At 35.0% G+C, this 18214-nt stretch overlaps 1 protein-coding gene across 2 annotated transcripts in view; it reads right to left on the reverse strand.

Moving 5' to 3' along the window:
• SENP6 (SUMO specific peptidase 6) overlaps window positions 1–18214 on the reverse strand; it is a 72075-nt gene that overhangs the window by 5318 nt on the left and 48543 nt on the right. For both annotated transcript variants that reach the window (XM_036379638.2, XM_036379639.2), the window contains 11 exons: window positions 17351–17521; window positions 16433–16475; window positions 14773–14952; window positions 12682–12908; window positions 11985–12091; window positions 11783–11899; window positions 10802–10924; window positions 10475–10567; window positions 6980–7413; window positions 3926–4029; window positions 1775–1863 (listed from right to left, as the gene is read on the reverse strand). In XM_036379638.2, coding sequence (XP_036235531.1) covers window positions 1775–1863; window positions 3926–4029; window positions 6980–7413; window positions 10475–10567; window positions 10802–10924; window positions 11783–11899; window positions 11985–12091; window positions 12682–12908; window positions 14773–14952; window positions 16433–16475; window positions 17351–17521 — 1688 coding nt within the window. The remainder of the gene's footprint in view (window positions 1–1774; window positions 1864–3925; window positions 4030–6979; window positions 7414–10474; window positions 10568–10801; window positions 10925–11782; window positions 11900–11984; window positions 12092–12681; window positions 12909–14772; window positions 14953–16432; window positions 16476–17350; window positions 17522–18214) is intronic.

Genomic DNA, 18214 nt, shown 5'->3' on the forward strand with positions numbered 1-18214 from the left:
ATATTTTACAGCAGCTTGAAAAACACAATGTTACACAGAAATAGTTTGTGGGGTGGCCTTAACAAAACTAGATCAATACTGCAAAGTTCTACCAGCACTGCTGTAACCTCCTAATAGGGATAACTAAATGGCAACTTATCTTTATATTTAACCATACAATAAGTACACTTAGGAATGTACTTAGGAAATACAGTACTGTCAGACAATTTGTTACAGTTCCTTAAAACACCTTCAGGTGTCTAATGCTCTTTTAGGTGCACAAGGTATCTGGGACACTGGCAAGAGACAGTAAGGCACAGAGCCCACAAATGTCCTGCTGGAGTAGCAGCTTGAGGATAGTTGGGACACTCCACAGCACACTAGAAGAAAAGCATTAGGAAAGCATGTTCAAGAAGTGGTCCCAATCTGGATCTGAAATCTAGCTGGTAGTTACACACAAAACACCCACCAACTCTATTTGGAAGACTTTTAAAAAGTCTATTTAGAAGACTCTAAAAAGGTATCTATAACCAAATATTTTCTAGAGAACCAAATCTCAAGTCCTCTTGTTGCTTGTACTTGTTTTAATTTCTGATAAAAGTATGCATAAAGGTACTGATATTTAAAAAGCATTAAATGCTCCTTAAAATGCTCTTCTGAACAAAGGGGGAAGAAGTGACAACCTTTTCAAAGTAATTTTCTATTTTATATAGAAGTAATTTTACAATATGCTAATAGTAGAGTATTTAAGTGCCCTTAATGACTTTTGATACTTAACCATCAAAGATGTTATGAAATTTCACATTGGATTAAAATACAGTCTCTGCTGGAAAGTATTATGTACAGATGATCTGTCATCAAAATGAGACAAATTTAGCCAAGCTATAATCAGAAGCTCATAAATATTCTTAAAACACAACACAGATGGACTTTTTCTTGAAAACGTATTAAGTCCTATGTTCCATAACATATAAATCCGTAATTCTATTCTGCCTCCTAAGAACGTACTGTGAGTGTACTGTGAAAGTCTTCACCTTTCTGTAAACCTTGTAGTCACAAGAAAGGAAATACAAAAATAGATAAATTATGAAAAAAATACAAAGAAAACTGTCAAGACGGCAATACTAGTAGCAATGTTTCTGGATTTCGAATCATGCATCTGTCACACCATAATGCAAAGAACTGCAGGAAATATTTATTAAGAAATTACTCCTGGCTATCAAATATTAAAAAAAGAAAAGTTTTCAAATCCAGAACAGATAAAAAAAAATTTAAGAAGTGTGGAACTCTTTTATTAGAGGAAAAAAAACAGAGAGAGACAATAAAGAGGAACAGCTATCTTATTTAGATAAGAAAAGGGGGCAGTTAAAATTACTCCAAATATTCCTTTAGTAATTTGAGTAGTGATAAAGGTTTTTTTTTCACTAATAATTTTATTATTTAATTTAAAAATATTAATCGGCTTTTTAATATAGGATACATTTGAACATGCTTCTGCACCTTGTTTTTGTAGGAATCCAAGTGCAAAATACCGAAGAACAGCCTCATTGTAAGAAACAATCTTCACTTGCCCGATGCAGCACACAGGGCTTAACAGAAACCAAAAAAAGCTATTGTTTCACTAGTAGTTTCATTCAATAAATTTTCTGCTCACTGAAGATTTTAATATAAAGTTCTCTCTCAAACCCTAACAGCATGCTGATTAAGGTTCATGTATGACTATTTCTCAAAATTATAATCTTTTCTATTGCATAAACTTCTATGAAATCTCCATTTAAACTGTTTTAATACTTACTGTTTGCAGATAGTTGGCTTCAGGTACCATTGTCCCATTTCTGAATTACAGTTATCATCTACAAGGCCACCGTCATCACTACTGTCTTCCTACAGAAGCAATGTTATTACAGGTATTTAAAAGCTAATACTGTTTTTTTCAAACAGATGGAAAGGAATTTATTGGTACACTTAACATTTTCATTCAACACCACTAACTGAGTTCAATAAAGCAATGATAGCTTTAATCTGAAATTATTCACTTTTCATTAAGCTGACCAACTTTTAATGACATGGTTTCTGAAATTCATGCTAGAATGACATGGATTGAATGCTGCTATTTACTTAAGGACTGTGAAACTATAAAATGCAACCGACATTTTCAAAACACCTCTGGCTTAGAAGAGGTCAATCTCCATTATTTGGTTCTAATCCAAATTATCAGTACTTTTCCTTGCAGTCAATACTAGAAACTTGCTTGGCAGTTTTGTACATGTTTTCTTCTAGGTGAAATGAGACAGGATCTGCAACAAGCTGAGAAATAAATCTCTATTTTTGTTCCAAAATGCAACAACTTGATTCTTAGGGCAAGGAAAATTAAACCGTGATATACGGGACTATGGACTGCAAAAACAGTCACATCACAAGCCTGGAAATATCCTCTGGCCTTCTGATTTCAATACTGATTTCTATGAACAATACAGAAGTTTTATGAACAAAAGCACTAAGTTGTTGCATCTAAAAGAATTCCAGTGACCCATAGTTTCTCACCCTTCCATTGAATTCAACATTACTTGACAGATGACAGCATTATGGGGAAGGAGGTCCTTTCCAAGAATGAGAATCCCTGTAGCAGCATGATTTATTAACATTTTTGTGTGCATTGTGTACATTTCATTAATGCACAGAATCTTGGCACTGAAATCCTCAAGCTATGCCATGAATACGTTATCATATAAGAAACTACTGCCTAGCTCCTCATACACTTGTTTTTGTTGCAGCCTCAACTCCTTTTTTGGCAGATAAAAAGGTTGGTCCACTCAGTTTGTCATGGTCATTTCTAAACTTGCTTTGTGCATTCTAGAAAATATCAGTGACAGCTTCTGCCTGAATTAAGTTCTAAGCTACACGGCAACAAAAGAGCTTGGAATTTGTTCCTTTCCTCGAGGAATGAAGCTGGCCATGTGCTTGCTTCCCTGCCTTCATGCCATGTATTTCAGACTTATTCTCCATCTTCTGGAAACTCTATCTGCTACAAAACAGGCAGTTTCATCAGGCAAAACTCAGAATGTTTGCACAGGTGGCATGACAGGAGACGTGGGCTAAGTCCAGCTGAAAACACCTTTAGGTTTCAACAGCAACTGGAGCTTTTATATGTATGTATGCGTACATATATACAGAGCTACTTGGAAGTCATTACAGAGAGGTGCAGATTGAAAAATAATAGTTTGTTCTGGACTCAGAGGTCCAGAAAAGGTCGTACACCTGGGACATGAGCGGCAAGCCAGTTAGGAAGAGCAAATGTGTAACTTCTGGCCTGCTCGCATTGAACTTACACTTAACGAAGGAGCAGGGCTATGGAATAATGCCCTCATACCCAGCACCGAGTGAGTCAGGGACAATTTAATATTCAGTCTTCCCACAGCTTTAAAAGATAAATATTTTCCAATATGAACAAGAATGGTACTTGATTATAAATTCATGCTGTGTAAATCTGATTAGGAAAAGCACCAATGAAACAAAACAACAAAGCAACACATACTTATAAATGTGTCTGATTATATTCAGGAAATGCAGCTGAAAGAAGAGTAACTTGTTCTTGCGTTGAGTAGATGAACATGGAGTGGAGGAGACAAAAGATAGAAGTGTACTGACTTCAGTGTTCCCACTAAAATCACTGTGTAATATTGTCACTACACAAAACACTCACAAAATTAAATGCAGGATCACTACAGCAGTTTTCTATTAAACAGATAAATGAACAAATGTATAATCCTCTCTGTCAGCTAACCTGCAGATTTTTGTAGGTACCCAGTGCTTTGGACTTGACACTTGTAAAGATAAGTAGCTTTATATAATGCACATTCACAATCTGTACACCGGTTTTAAGCTGTCTATTCAAAATACAACACAACAGTTCACATTTCCTAAATAAAATTGCTAAATTCTTTACCTGGTTATCTTGGTCTTCAGAAAAATCTATAAGCTCATCTTCATTTAGTTTACTGCCATCAGCTGAATCTTCACTATAGTTTAGTCTGATTTTGTGCAATCCATCTGTATCAATCACAGACAGCAGGATATTTAAATATCAAATACTATGTCAGCACTGAAGACCAAACTAATTTTAAATACCTCAAATTTCCTCAGGATTGCTTACAGTAACTGTGATACAGCTAACATATAATAATTTACTCATGCATTTGAACAGAAGTGGTAAGTTTCTTCTAATTCGCCCAACAGAAACTGTTTCTTATTGTGTAAAACACCTAAATAAATTTGAAACACTTGGACTAAAACCCACTAGGAAACTTCCGCACAGTTCCATGAAGCCTTTATAAAAGTCTAAATTGATACTGTCACCAAAATGGGCACTCTGATATGCTCTCTAAAATGACCATCTACTCCTATCCCTAGCTGGTTCCTTCCATAACACCAAATACATCCATACACACAGTCAGTGGATCACTGAAAAAGGCAGTCACTAGCCTATTATTTTTCTACTGGAATAATTGTTTGCATCAGTTCACTGTGGAGACTTGTGTTGTTAGAAGGGGAAAGGCAGCTTGGGAGCACACTAGTGGGGAGGGCAGAATGAAGGATCAGCTCTCCTGGGAACAGCAGCTTAGAAATATTTCAGTTTATTGCGTAAAAGATTAAATTCACTCCCAATGACCTCTATATATTTAGTCCCATATTTAGTGGGAAACAACATCAGATGAAAAAAATCAATGTTCTAGCTATACCTGTACAAGAAGCAAATACAGACAGCTACAGGCGCACTAGTCTCACTACTACCATACAAGAACAGATTTTGATGGAAAAAATAGTAAACTGTGGAAATAAATGAAAAATAAGTAATTCATGCCAGCAAAACTTGAAATCTTCCTAGAAATGGGCTACTGTAATACGTCTAAACAATGACAAAAATAATACTGGTTATGGTGTCATTGGAGGACATATTACCTATTAAAGGAAACTAGGATTTCTGTAACAGTAAATAGAGCAGTGAAGTAGCTAGTGGAAAAAAAAAAGAAGAACATACACATTTGAGAATAGCTCAAAAGAGATGTTAAGGTAACACTTTGGAAAGAGGTCACCAGTGAAGTTCCACAGGGAAAAGCTTGGGAATTAGTCTTACTCAGTACCTTTGAAAAGACCTTAGCATAAGAAATAGGCCATATACTAATGTGACTTATTGCTGATGTATTTCAAAAAAATAAGTATTAATATTGAGACAAAACACATCTTGTTCAAAAACTGAGAAAAAATGATTAGATAAGTAATAAAAATAGATATATTTTGGATTACTTCAAAGTTATTTGGGTATGAACTTCTACACATTCACAAGTTCAACACCAGGAGTTTGAGATCAAGCCATCTGAGTCTAGGCTCCCATGTATAGTTAGCACCTAGGGTCTCCATGCCAGGAAACCATCAGGAGAGCACAGAGCTACTTAACTGAACAGCTACTCTGTATCTGCTGTAGGATGAGAAGAGAAAGTCTCTTGGGTTCACTGACTACACTATCAGAGGCACATGCAGTCTTTTGAGATATCCTTGGATATCCAGGACTTATACGGATGGATTTGGCAGAGTCAAGATCCACACCCGTCTGGAGCAACAGATGAAGGCTGCTTAGATAAACCAAAGCAGAATCTTCCATCTGGTTGAAATGGAAGTTTAAACACAGTGCATGTAAATTTAGCTGCCTAAACACATCCTTAGGGTCAATCTCAGCCTTAAATCAGGACTGTGCCCCCTTAGAACATCCGCTTTAATGAAAGAGTGCATCATCTTCAATACTTGAGCAAGAGAATCTGAGCATTCAAATTAGAAGGAAAATGACCATCAGCTGCCAATACAATGCAGCCAGAAAAAAACCCACAAGAAAGATAATCCTAGCAAAAACCTGTCATAAGGCACATTCCAACTAATTACAGACAAGCAACAGTAGCAGCATCCTACTGTTGAGACCCCATCATACAGCAGCAATATTGTAAATGGTAACAATCACACATAAAGTGAAAAATCAACTCAAACAAGAACACATCTACATGCACCACCAGCACCTGTCCAAGGCCTTCTAGGAACAGTGATAATGTTATCACAAATTAATACATTTAGAATATAAATGAGTACTATTTATACCCACAAAGATACTGGAGTTGTAATAGCCTGCAGTATACAGATTAAACCGTACAATTGGTAATATTTTCAGAACTTGTACTACATAAGGTACACAATTCCTTACTGTATAAACTGTCAGTAGGAATACTACTGGTGACTAAAGTAAAAGCTTTTGCATAGTCATTTTCCTACTGCATGCCTTAAGGAGATCCAATTGTTGCAGTGAACAGAGAAAACAACCCTTTTCTACTTCCTTCACCTGCCTTTAAAAGTATACCAGCTCCTTTGTTCACCTGGGTACAAACACTTGCAGATTGGTGAGCTCAGTCTCCACAGCAGCAATGAATTGAGAAAGCCTCTCTACATGTAACACAGTGGAGAAAATTCTTTTTTCTTACTCTTTTTACATACTTTCTTATCAAGACATTAAAGAAATTAACAGTGTTGTAGCAAAACATGAAATGATAAAAGACACCGATATTAAGGCTGTTCACATAATCTTAGGTCAGCTTTCCCTCGCACATACATTATAAGGATCCAAGGTCAACTACTATTCTTTCCCTAACAACTGCAATCTTGAGGGATGCAAAGTGGCATCTACAAAATTATTTTGTTTGAAAAAAGGTCATAGAACTGAAAAATTAATCTGATTTAGGAAAACAGTGTTTTATCTCCAGCCCTTTGCCAGGAGAGTTATGTCAATAACCACAAAAACTTTTAAAATGCAATACCTATGAATCACTTATATTGCAAGCACTTGAAGTTAAGCCATATAGTAAACTTTTGAAGTATGAAGTTTACACCATTGCAGAAGTAGTAATAGATCTGAAATCTCCAAATATTTCATTAAAATGTGCATATTTTTACAATTACATACCCATAGATTGGCTAGCAGCTGTGAATTCACCCTGTATACCGTTTTCATCCAGAGTTCTATGGTCTAGTTTATGGCATGCTGATTCCACAGTGTTAGGTTCTTCCACATCACTGTCTATTTGATTCAGTTTTTTGAAAGCACTTTTCCCCCTACAAGGACTTCTTCTACAACACGAAGATTCACTGTCCTCTATTTCAGTGTTTGGGTCGATTAAAGCTGTATTGTACTTTTTGGTAAATGTCTTCTTTGCTGTAGACTTGGAAGGTGAGTTTTGTGCATCTAATTCATTTGGCAAAGGAGATGGTGTGCTGCTCTCTCCATCTGAAGAGGAACATTTCATCGGCATTGCAGCATTTTCATGGAAATGGGGATTTGGTTCATATTTGGGTTTTTCTAAACCAGGGAAACAGATAACAGCCAAAAACCAGTGGGCGCTGCCAAGGAAAAAAATACATTAAAAACTTGCAATTACATTAATGCCCCTGTAATTATTCAAAGACAAACTTTAATAGCTGTTCATTTTTCTGACCAGGTTTTACTCAAGCCTTCACAGGCTTCTGTAAAAGTACAATTTCTCCATGCAAATAATCACCAACAAATTAATTAATATGATGCAGTTAGTTGAAAACAGCTGCTGTCTTAAATATTTATTTCAATTTGCTCACATTTTATATTTTTTTTTTATTTCTCTGAATCGAAGCTTATTTCTTTTTTAACATTTTCTTCATTAATGCATTAACTAAAGATTGTAGAGTTCATGTTTTATGGCTGTTTGAAGTTTTCTGGTAGTTCAGCACTAGCAACACAAGTAGTCAGATCTAATGGTATGGCTGAATTGCCCACAGTCTTCCACCTATGTGATCTCACAACTGTATTTAACACTTCACATTTTTAATGAAATCTTGTCAACAGTAAGTTAAAGAAGGAAAAAAAAAAAAAGAGTGCTTCTAATGCCATCACAATGGCTCTGCTGTCTTCCCCACCCTTCACAGAACTTACATTCTAACTTTTCCAAATCAAAAACAGTTATATCCCCCAACAAAAAGTGTAAGTTTGGCAACAGTTTCCTCCTATTTCCTTGCTTCTTTAGGCTTCACTGACTTGCCACTCAATCAGAACTAGAGCAGCAGCAAATTTAGGGACTGAGGCATTACAAGTGGATTTTGATTGTCCAATAAAGAAATTTTCTGAGGGATCTTTGATTGTCTACAGCAAATAACAGAAGCTAGCTACATATTATACAGGTGAAGTCACATTTCAATGTGTTTTAGGAGACAAAATAAAAAGCAGTAGCTAAAACATGCATGTCTAACTGCCATGCTAAAAAAAAAATTAGATGGTTATGAAGCCCAAACTGCATCAAAACTTAATGGCAATTAAAGTAAGTGGCCACTGAAAGCAGCATGTGTGGTATGGTTTGTCTTGAATGATTCACCAGATCTAATAAATGAACATATTAAGTACTGCCCAACCCTGGAAAGTGTGTGTATTTTATTAACAGAGACTTTATGTACCAATTATTTCAGCAGACTAGCATATTAACCTGGATGTAAAAAGAGAACAGCTTGTTACTTTTAAGAGAACAATTTGTTTTCACTGGAGACCTGAACAAGAAGGACTGTACAGCCAAAGGACACGGATGTAGTCATGGTTAAATCAAAACACACTGTTCTGAAAATGATTCTGCCCGGGAGGCAACCTCCCCACCTCCACTTACTGCAGACTGACAGCTGGTTAGATGATGAGTCTACATTCCCTAATCTAATGGTTATGAGATAGTCTGGAAAAACTTGTTGGAACTAGACACCAAAACCCAGCAACTCCCCATCAAACCACCACTTTCTCATCTCCCTGGCTACTTGGTTATTTTTCTGCTCTGCAACATTCTTACTGTACCTACCAGGAAACCACTGTTGCAAATAAATGTCCGACCATCACCACTTGACAAGCTTCAGCTTATGGTGAAGGGACAGTTCTGAGAAGCGTGAACAGGACTATATCCAGGTGACATATGCACACCAGGAGTACACTTCTCATGCTCTAATCACAACAGGATGAGTCCATGAGACCAAGCTACTCTAACTCGAAATCACCAACTGACACATGGTGTCAATGTTACGCCTTCAGTATGAACTGTTATGCTCTACTTGCTGAGAAAGACACTGCTTTTTCCTTGTTAGTAAATGAACAAGACAGTAAAAACTATTGTGTTTTAAGCTACTAGCAACATAAATAATTCTTATAAAACCATAGAACTATTTGTTTTCCTTTTCAGGTAACTTCTAATTTATACTCATTTCTCCTCTGCATAACCTTATTTCTCCTCTGCCTAACCCACATGCATATGTGAATGACACATGAGAAGATGGTGGGAAGTGAACTGTGTAACAAGTGCAAAGGCAACTTAAAATTTAAATGACACACAAAACAAAAGTTTTGGTACTTTAAGTTTCATGGGAGAGGGATGGCAAGGATGAAGTCTGCAGTGGACAGGGACCAGCAGTGGACTTTACACTTGAGTCATTAAAATCCCCTAGATCTGGATGTCTTGCCAGAGGTCATGGTACATCAAAAACTAAAGTTAGTGCTGATGAACACCTTTGTTGGGGAAATACAACTTTATAAAAAGGGCAGATCTATGTATGACCAGTTATCTCGTAACTGCCTCTATACTGATAGCCTCAGAATTTAGCTGGAGAGGAGGCAGGAAAACGAGAAGATTTAGAAATTTGCCTCCCACTGCACCATGGCACAATACCAAGATAAATCACATTTTATTAAAAAAAAAAATACCTCTTTTTTAATTTTTGAAATATCATCTAGGTATGCCTATGAGACATTAGTTAGAAAATTCCTGTCCTTATTTTCTTTTTATTGAATACATTTAAAATACAGTACTTTAACTTTCATAAATATTTTGGCTTAAGAACTGTTTAGATTATTTCTGTGAAATACAGATATGTGTTTGTGACAACTTGCTCTGATCTTAAGGAAAGCAAGCATCATCACAGTTCTTAGCAAACATTAGAATGCTAATGGTCTGCTTCCTGACCCTTAACAAATAGCAGGACAAAGGGGTATAAAGAAAAAGAATAACGTTCTCAAGGCAGTAGTGATTTTCAATTAAGTTTTCTTTCAATATCCATTTATTGTAACTGAAGAGCCCATCTATATCAGAGGTCTCATTATAAAGGACTAAAAAAGATAAATCCAAAAGTTACCAATGTCAGAAGCTTAGAAGAAAGAATGCAAGAGATTGAGGTAAAACCTAGAAAAAGTACTCACAGAAGTTAATTTTTGCTATCTTTATACTGTCTGATAATTCTTATACTGCCACATTTAAAGGTCTTATATAACTACTTAATTTTTATCACCTGGAAAAAGATGTTTATTCTCTTAATTTTTAACTTCAATTCTTGTTATAATGTAACTTTCAATTTCAGAATTATAAAGCTTAAGCATTTACCAAATGTGATAAAAAGTATGTCCACTTACGCTTCATTAAGGGGAACAAAAATGAAATCTTTCTCAAAAATATCAACATGCCGTGTCCACGTTTTTACTCGCCCATGTCGCTTCTGCTGTATTCTGAAAGAAGAAATCAACATACAATTTGTAGGGTGGCTTATTTTATTTGAGGGAGCATTTTCCAGATATTTTCACCTAAACATTTTCACCTTAAAAAATTTTAAGGGATATTCTATGTCTGCTACAGATCTGGATGTTTCCTAGAGTTCTGTTTATTTCTCTCTGTATAGCATCTGTTTTTAAGAATCTTCATTGCATTAGCTCTATGTTAAACTGACTTATCAACAGACTTACGAAAGGTTTGAAGTTTCATGAATGTTTCTTCTTTCTCTTTGATTAAGGCGTTTATAGAAGAATGAACTGAACACATGTATTCTATCAGCATCTTCTTTTTTCAGCTTTTCAAGTACCAAATACCTGATTAGTTAAAAAAAAAAAAAAGAAAATAAAGAAAAAATAATGGAGGTTTTAACTCAAAGTACTCAGCAACAGAGTAAAAAGGACTGCTAACAGGTGCTCCCCACCAAATTGTAGCACCTTCTCACAGAACAGCTCTTTGGAGCTGACTATCCACAGAAACTAATTAATGCAAAACATATGTAAATATTTCAAGGTATTAATATTTTGAGGTGTTATTGCTCTGCTCAATCAACAAGCTGTTCTGCTGTTCTTGTATTTATTTTTGTTTCATGGCAGGAAAACAAATTTTCAAGGAGTTTTTACATAAAAACCTATCTAAGAGACCTGTATTTTGTATTTGAGCCACCAGATCTCCAAACAGTCCCAGGAGTGACACATTAATTTCATTTTTACTTCTAAAATATGTTAATAGACTGAAAAATACACATACACACTTTATGTGTAGCATAAAACCAGCAGCATGTAACAATTTCATATACTTCTGACATCTGCAGCCTCAGTGATAGCACAAAATTAACTTATGTATTACATTAATCAAAACAAACTCCAAGAAACACAGCTACTCTGGAAAAAACAACTGAACTTTAAAAAAGTCTTTTCTTTTTTTTTTTTTCCAGTTAAATTTGCTCTTGAGATGTTAAGAAGCCCAAAGAACCTTTACCCAGGTAAGGGTCACTGTCAAGCAGGACAAGAGAAGAACTAAACTTCCTTGCAAGATCAAAAACAACCTTTAAAATTACATCTATACATAGTTGTTGACCTATAAATTTTTAAGTTTTCTTTTCAAGTTTTTAAGTTAACTTTTCAAGTTTCAAAGTAAAAGACGACTAAAAACTGATGTGAAATAAAACTTACTTTAAATAAAAATCAATAATAACATCATTTAAAAATTCTCCTTCATTTAGACAATGGAGGTCTTCGTTGGTCACAGAAATACCACCTTTAGCTGGAGAAGGTGGATAAACTATCAACCTGAGAAGAAAAATACATTCAATAAGAAGTATGAAATGCCAAAAACCCCTCAGAGAATTATTACAGGCAAAAATAAATATCTTACTTTTCTATAGGACCAATAAATACTGTATGTGGTTCGCCAATTTCTTCATCATCATCAAAAAATGGCAACTGTTTATTTCGTTGCTGCATTTTGGACTCAGAAGCAACCTTAAGAGAATAGAGTCAATATTAAATTGCATACTGTGCTCAATTTTATTGAAATGGCAATAAAACTTTGTGAAGTCCAGCAGTGTAATATCTGTTTTGAGAACTTCAAGTTGGAGGGTTTTTTTCTTTTCCTACCTCATCTATTACACTTAGGTCTTTGCTCATTTCTTGCAGAATCACAAAACTTTCTAAATTTTTAAAAAGTAGTTTATTTAATGAAAGCATTAATTAACGGTAACTACAACAGTGCAACTTAATTTCTTGTTTGAAATACCAGAATTTTACCAGTTGGAAAGTTATGTTGTCTGATTATAGTAAAGATTTCTCATCCCTTAATAATTTTTAAATAACAACATTAGTTGTGGACCATTGTATAACTTTACAATCAAACTAAACACCCTAAAAAGTACTGTGAATGTACAGACTATTTCCCATAGTTTCATAATCCACCATAGACCAGTCTGGGAATTTTCATATAAAAGCCACCAAAAGTTGATGGAATTTTTCTTTGGCTGACTAACACACTATCCTTAGTGTATCTGTAACCCATATAATACAATGACTTCGTTCTAAAGCAAAAACATAATTACATTTTTTATTTTGCTTTCTCTGTGAGATGGGCTTCCTTTGGAATTGTCCTCCAAGCACTTCGTAAATGCAACAAGCCTGGCATTGGCTTCTTCAAAGGAAATTTTCACAAAGAAGTCAGAAATGTTATTTCTAATACCAATGTCCATAATTATTTTTTCAAATATTGAATTTGCATGAGGATCAAGACCAGTTTCAAAAATTAAAATTATGTACTGTTCTTCCTGACCTGCAAAAAAAGCAGAAAGAAAATTATTCATTCAGGAATAAAATAAAATAAAGCATTGTAAAATAAAATAAAGCAATTATAAACAGATTTCATGGAATTTTAGGCCAACACGAGTACACACTGTTGATAATGTTTGTAAGAATTAATACAGATGTGAGCAGACAAGAGAGAAGGACTAACTGCCAAAACTTTTTTATTAGCATTTCCAAAGAGTGCATTCAAATTCTACCTTAATCAAGAAATATTAAATATTACATCTGATAAATTTTTAAATGACATGCCAAAACATATTTTGAAATAGCATCTTCATTAACAGAGAGTAAGACTGTAACCAATACTTTCTCTTTTTCTTACTGCAGTTCCTACCCTATTATTTCACTAAAATTTCAGAAATAGCATATTCAGCATTATTTCCTCTCTGATCCTAAAAGACTGTGCTATAAAACATCACTGTTTTTGAGGAAGTTGGAGAGAATTACTCAGATCAATCAGCTGTTATATAAATATCATCCACTTTTATGATCTGAAAAACCAAAAAGCAGTAAATTGCACTAAAAGGAATTATTCTACAGAGTCAGAAAAAGTAATAGAATTCAGGCTGCAAATCCCAGTCTCATGTTGCTGCCCAACAGAGAGCTGCCAGGACCTGTTTTTCTGTTTTTCAGACACAAGCATAACCATTTCCCTTTGGTCATTCTTAACCCAGCATGCTAACTCTTGAGAAAAAGAATTCTTCAGCAGCACAATTCCCAATCCAATGCACACAGAATTTAGATATCTAACTGGCTTTTGGGTGGTCTGTTTTGGGAGCTAGGCATCTACATACAATTGCTTACACAGCTCTGGATACAGGCTTTAATTAATTTCATTGCTTACAAAGCAGAGAGCAAGTGTGCTATCAACAAAGTGCTCCTGCATATCAAATGCAATAAAGCAGCCGGATGTAAAACTCTGTGCCACAGCCTCAGGGAGAAGAGCTAAGTGGGGACACTGCTGAGAGCCATTCTCACACAGACATCTTTCTTCTTTTTTGTGAACACCTGTGTCCACCTGGGGTCTAATTCCTGCTCCCAGAATTTTGTCCAGTTCTCCTGCATGCTCTCCAATTACTTCTGTAATTATAAGACTCCTTACAGCTCATGCTTCTTACAGGACATGGATGAGACTATTACACAGTATTATGGGAGCACTCAATTCTAAAATTGCTGAAAGCATTCTTCCTCTGTTTGAATGCATTCATGTATATACAAAACTGTCTGTAAGTATAAATAACCACAAAATCTAACCTGAAGAAAAGTCTATTTTAGAGAAAGAGGACTAAATGTTACATTTAACAGGTGTGCATATTAAGATGCTAGGACCTTGCAAATTATGTAGAAATTAAATTTAATTTTAATATATATTAAGATAATCCACATATTCTCCAAGCAGGTATTTGTCTATCTCACATCATCATGACAAGTATGCCAGGAGAAAAAACCCCAAGCCAACCTATACAACAGTTTCTACTAAAACTAAAGCCTGTCAGCAGAACAGCACAGATGGCAGAAGCATTACAAAAGCTGCCATATAAATATAAAGGCTCCTATACAAAAACTAACCAAACCAACTTGCTTTAATTCAGTACAAATATTAGTCAAAAAATTTGTACTAAATTGACTGAGTGTTGTAACTAGCATGTTTCTGGACAAAGAGGATGCCCAGCTGTTCTGAACTGTACCCTTACTCAGCCTGGGAAGGTAATAGTACTACAGCTACCCCAGCCAGCCAGTGATGACCCTTTTAGTCTTAATGCACTCATTCATGACCCAAAACATGAAAATAAAATTTGAAGTGAATAGTAGAATAATTTTTTTTTACTTACTGTCTCCTTTGCATTCGTACCAGACATTATCTTTACTCATTTTCAGTTGATCTCTCAGACTGCTACAGGTTGAAGGTACTGTTTGTAGGAAAACTACTGGCAATTTTCGGACACTGCACCATTCACATTTAGTAAGCTCTGAAGTTTTCAGGTTAATCTCTCTGATATCACTTTCTGATTCTATGAAAAAATAATGACATATTAAAATATAATAAACATTTGTAAGTTTCCATTACAATGTCCCCCTTGATTTTAACAAGTAGTCACTATAGTACTCACTAAATTTCTTAAGTACTTAAAACTTTAAAATTAACAGACATGCAAGAAGTGATAGTTTTTCATGTCTTAAAAGACAGGCTAAATTCCAATGGCATCTGGAAGATGACAAGAAAGGCATCAGAAGCAAACTGTTTTCTGCCCACCAACTCTTTCATTCCAGAGGAAAAAAATCCCCACAATTTCCAGTGATTTAAATTTGCAACTATTGCTATGACACATTTTACAGTAAGTTTGCAAAATTTTCTTTGTACATTTATCTTTGACCAAGTTCCCATATAAAAAATAACTTTAAAAAGAAGACATAAACACATGCAGAGAAATTATCTGATTGCCTGAGGAAATAAAGGACTACTCCTACTTTATTCCCCAAAAGAAATGTCAGTAACATGGTAGAATTTTAACACTGCATCTGATGCTGCCAATGCCAATGATAAGTTTTTCACAGGTTTTATTGTATTATAAAATTTGACATAGAAGTGGATATACATGCAAAACTAAAAAAGTAAAGAGCTAAGTGCCCTAACAGACACAGCATTTAATGGGTCACCATTTTTATGCTATTGATGAATTAGGTGCCGTGGAAATAACTGCACCACACAGTTGTTTTAACTAAAACTTGACAGCTATTTTCTACCAATTATACTAAGCTCTTCAGTGTTTTATTTTTAAAAATACATTTAAAGCATGAAAACTCAGTTTCTGTGCATCTGTATTTTAGATGCAATATAAACTTAAATACTTGACTGAGCAAAGGCTACACTTATCTTTACAGGTTGTGAGACATTTTTCTGCATGTAATAATTACAAAATACAACAGTTCTCTTCTACAAATAACAATTACAACATTCAACACGACTGGATCTTAAGAATGCAACTTAACATTAACAAAAGCTAACAAAGCTTTTCAGGCCCAGAGCAAAACCCTACAAAAGAAAAGAAAGGAAACAGAGCAGGAGTCGTAACTCGCTCTTTCCAAATTATGTCACTATTTCTTTCAGTGACATGAAATACACAACTTTCACACTAGAGACAAAACTATCAAGAGAGATCTAGACAGGAAAGGCCCAAGAAACCAGTGTGGTTTTTACTGTCTACTTAACACCACTGAAATAAAAGAACTCATAAAGTTTTAAAAAGCTAACATTTTACAGGAGGGTTGCTCTTGCTTTTTATTTTTGTTAATCGCTTTTGTTAAAGGGCAGGTCAAATTTCTACTCTCTATTTTCTTTTATCTGACTACCGACACCAGTATAATTTATTACATAAATGACAAAATGAGAATAAAGGTTACATTAGGATTCACTTCTTAATACCTTTGACAGAGTTACTTAATTAAAAATAAATATATTGAGTACTAACATAAAATGAAAAATGTACTCACCTTCTTGACTCTCTAGGCGTATTTTGATATAATCCAGGCAAAACTGAAAGACAACACAATTATAAGATCTCACATCTTCTGCAAATTTTAATTGCAGAAAGCCTTTGAACTGTTAGCAAACACACTTCAGTGGACTTGGTATATAAGTAATAAACATTAAAAAATTAACATTTAGAATGCAAGTTTTAAGAAAAAACAAAATGTACATTTTAGCACAACTCAAGGCAAGCACATTCTTTGCTACTCTAGTCTCTTTCAGTCATACTGACTGTTTAAACTTTAGATCTCTCTGAAGTACTCAGTTTTCAAAAACTTCTACAATACTCTGAAAAATAAACAAATTGTATTTCTTCAAAAGAAAATGTCATCTATCAGCCTTTAGGTAAATCAAACAGTAGTGTTTTGTAGGGAGGTTGAAAGAACAAGTAACAACACTGCTGTTTCTGTGGTTACTCCAGCAAGAAGTATCCATTCTATTCTGGCTGACTGCAGACAACTAACATTCAAGGACTCCTTGAAAACTCCATGTACCTTACAAGGCTGACCAAAAGAAAAAAAATCTGTAGAAGTAAAATTATTCACCTTTAGGACAATACTTCTTCCTTGCACCTATCAACTTCTTGTAGTTGTTGTTTTCAATGTTTTTAACAAATGCATGCTAGCCCATAACCTCCCCCCAGCATGCAGACAAGTTCTTTCAGAGTGCTGCAGCACAACATTTCTATTAAGAACCTGAGCTAGACCGTACGTGTTAGAGCGTAGCAGTAATTTGAGGTTCTCTGGAAATCACAGCCTCTGTAATTAAAGACAAACTTAACTGTTCCCGAGACAAAGGCAAAATATTATGTTGTTCAAATACAAAAATACAATATCCATCAAAGCCTGAAAAGCCAGCTGTGCAAGAGCAAGGGTACTCACGATCACAGGCTCCACGACCATTCTGCGCAGCATTCCTATTCGAATGCTTCGGCAGTTCAGGATGACGCTTTCACAGGAGTTTTGGTAATTTAGAGGTACAGCCTCGGTTACCATCTCTTGAGAAATAACTTTGCGCCGTTTTATTGGAGTGTTAGACACAATGTTGCCAAACTGAAAAGTAATTTTCAGGTTTCAGAATGTCTCATCAAGGTTTATTGCTAAATAAAGCTCGCTGAAACTAATGACTAAATTTTTAGCTACTTTTCTGTTGGTCAACAGGATTACTTACTAGAGCATCCATCTCAAACATATGCAGAAGGGAGATTCTTTAGACTTTTTATAACACCTGAGGATGTTAATATTGCTACATTCAAGAAGAAAATAAAAGGTAACTTGACACTTGCTGACACTTTACTGACATTTCCAAATCACAAATAGTGCTTCTAAATTACCAAAACCAATTTATCTTTTGGAACCACTATGCAGTCTAGCAAAGTGAAGTTATCTTTATTATGTTTTATTTAGATAAAAAAGTACTAATGCTGTAAAACCACCACAATGCTGGTGGTTTAATTTTTTCTTTCCATTTTTGTTAATCCAAGCTTTTGGTGACTAATTCTTGAAGTACATTGCATCACCATATTAGCAGAATACAGGCTTCAAGAAACATAAATAAATAAGCCAAATCAAACTTCCTTGAGGCATCTCCACAGAGCTAAGATGGTTTTAGGATAGATTCCAAGGTCAGAAGACTAAACATTGAAAGAAGGCCAGGTGGTGTTTGGCCCCAGTTCAAGAAAAGTCTCTAGATGCTAACTGAAGCTGTAATCTCAATGAAGTATCCTGTTAACCAACAGAATTATC

This window comes from Molothrus ater, chromosome 3 (assembly GCF_012460135.2).
Source record: "Molothrus ater isolate BHLD 08-10-18 breed brown headed cowbird chromosome 3, BPBGC_Mater_1.1, whole genome shotgun sequence".
Lineage (NCBI taxonomy): Eukaryota > Metazoa > Chordata > Aves > Passeriformes > Icteridae > Molothrus > Molothrus ater.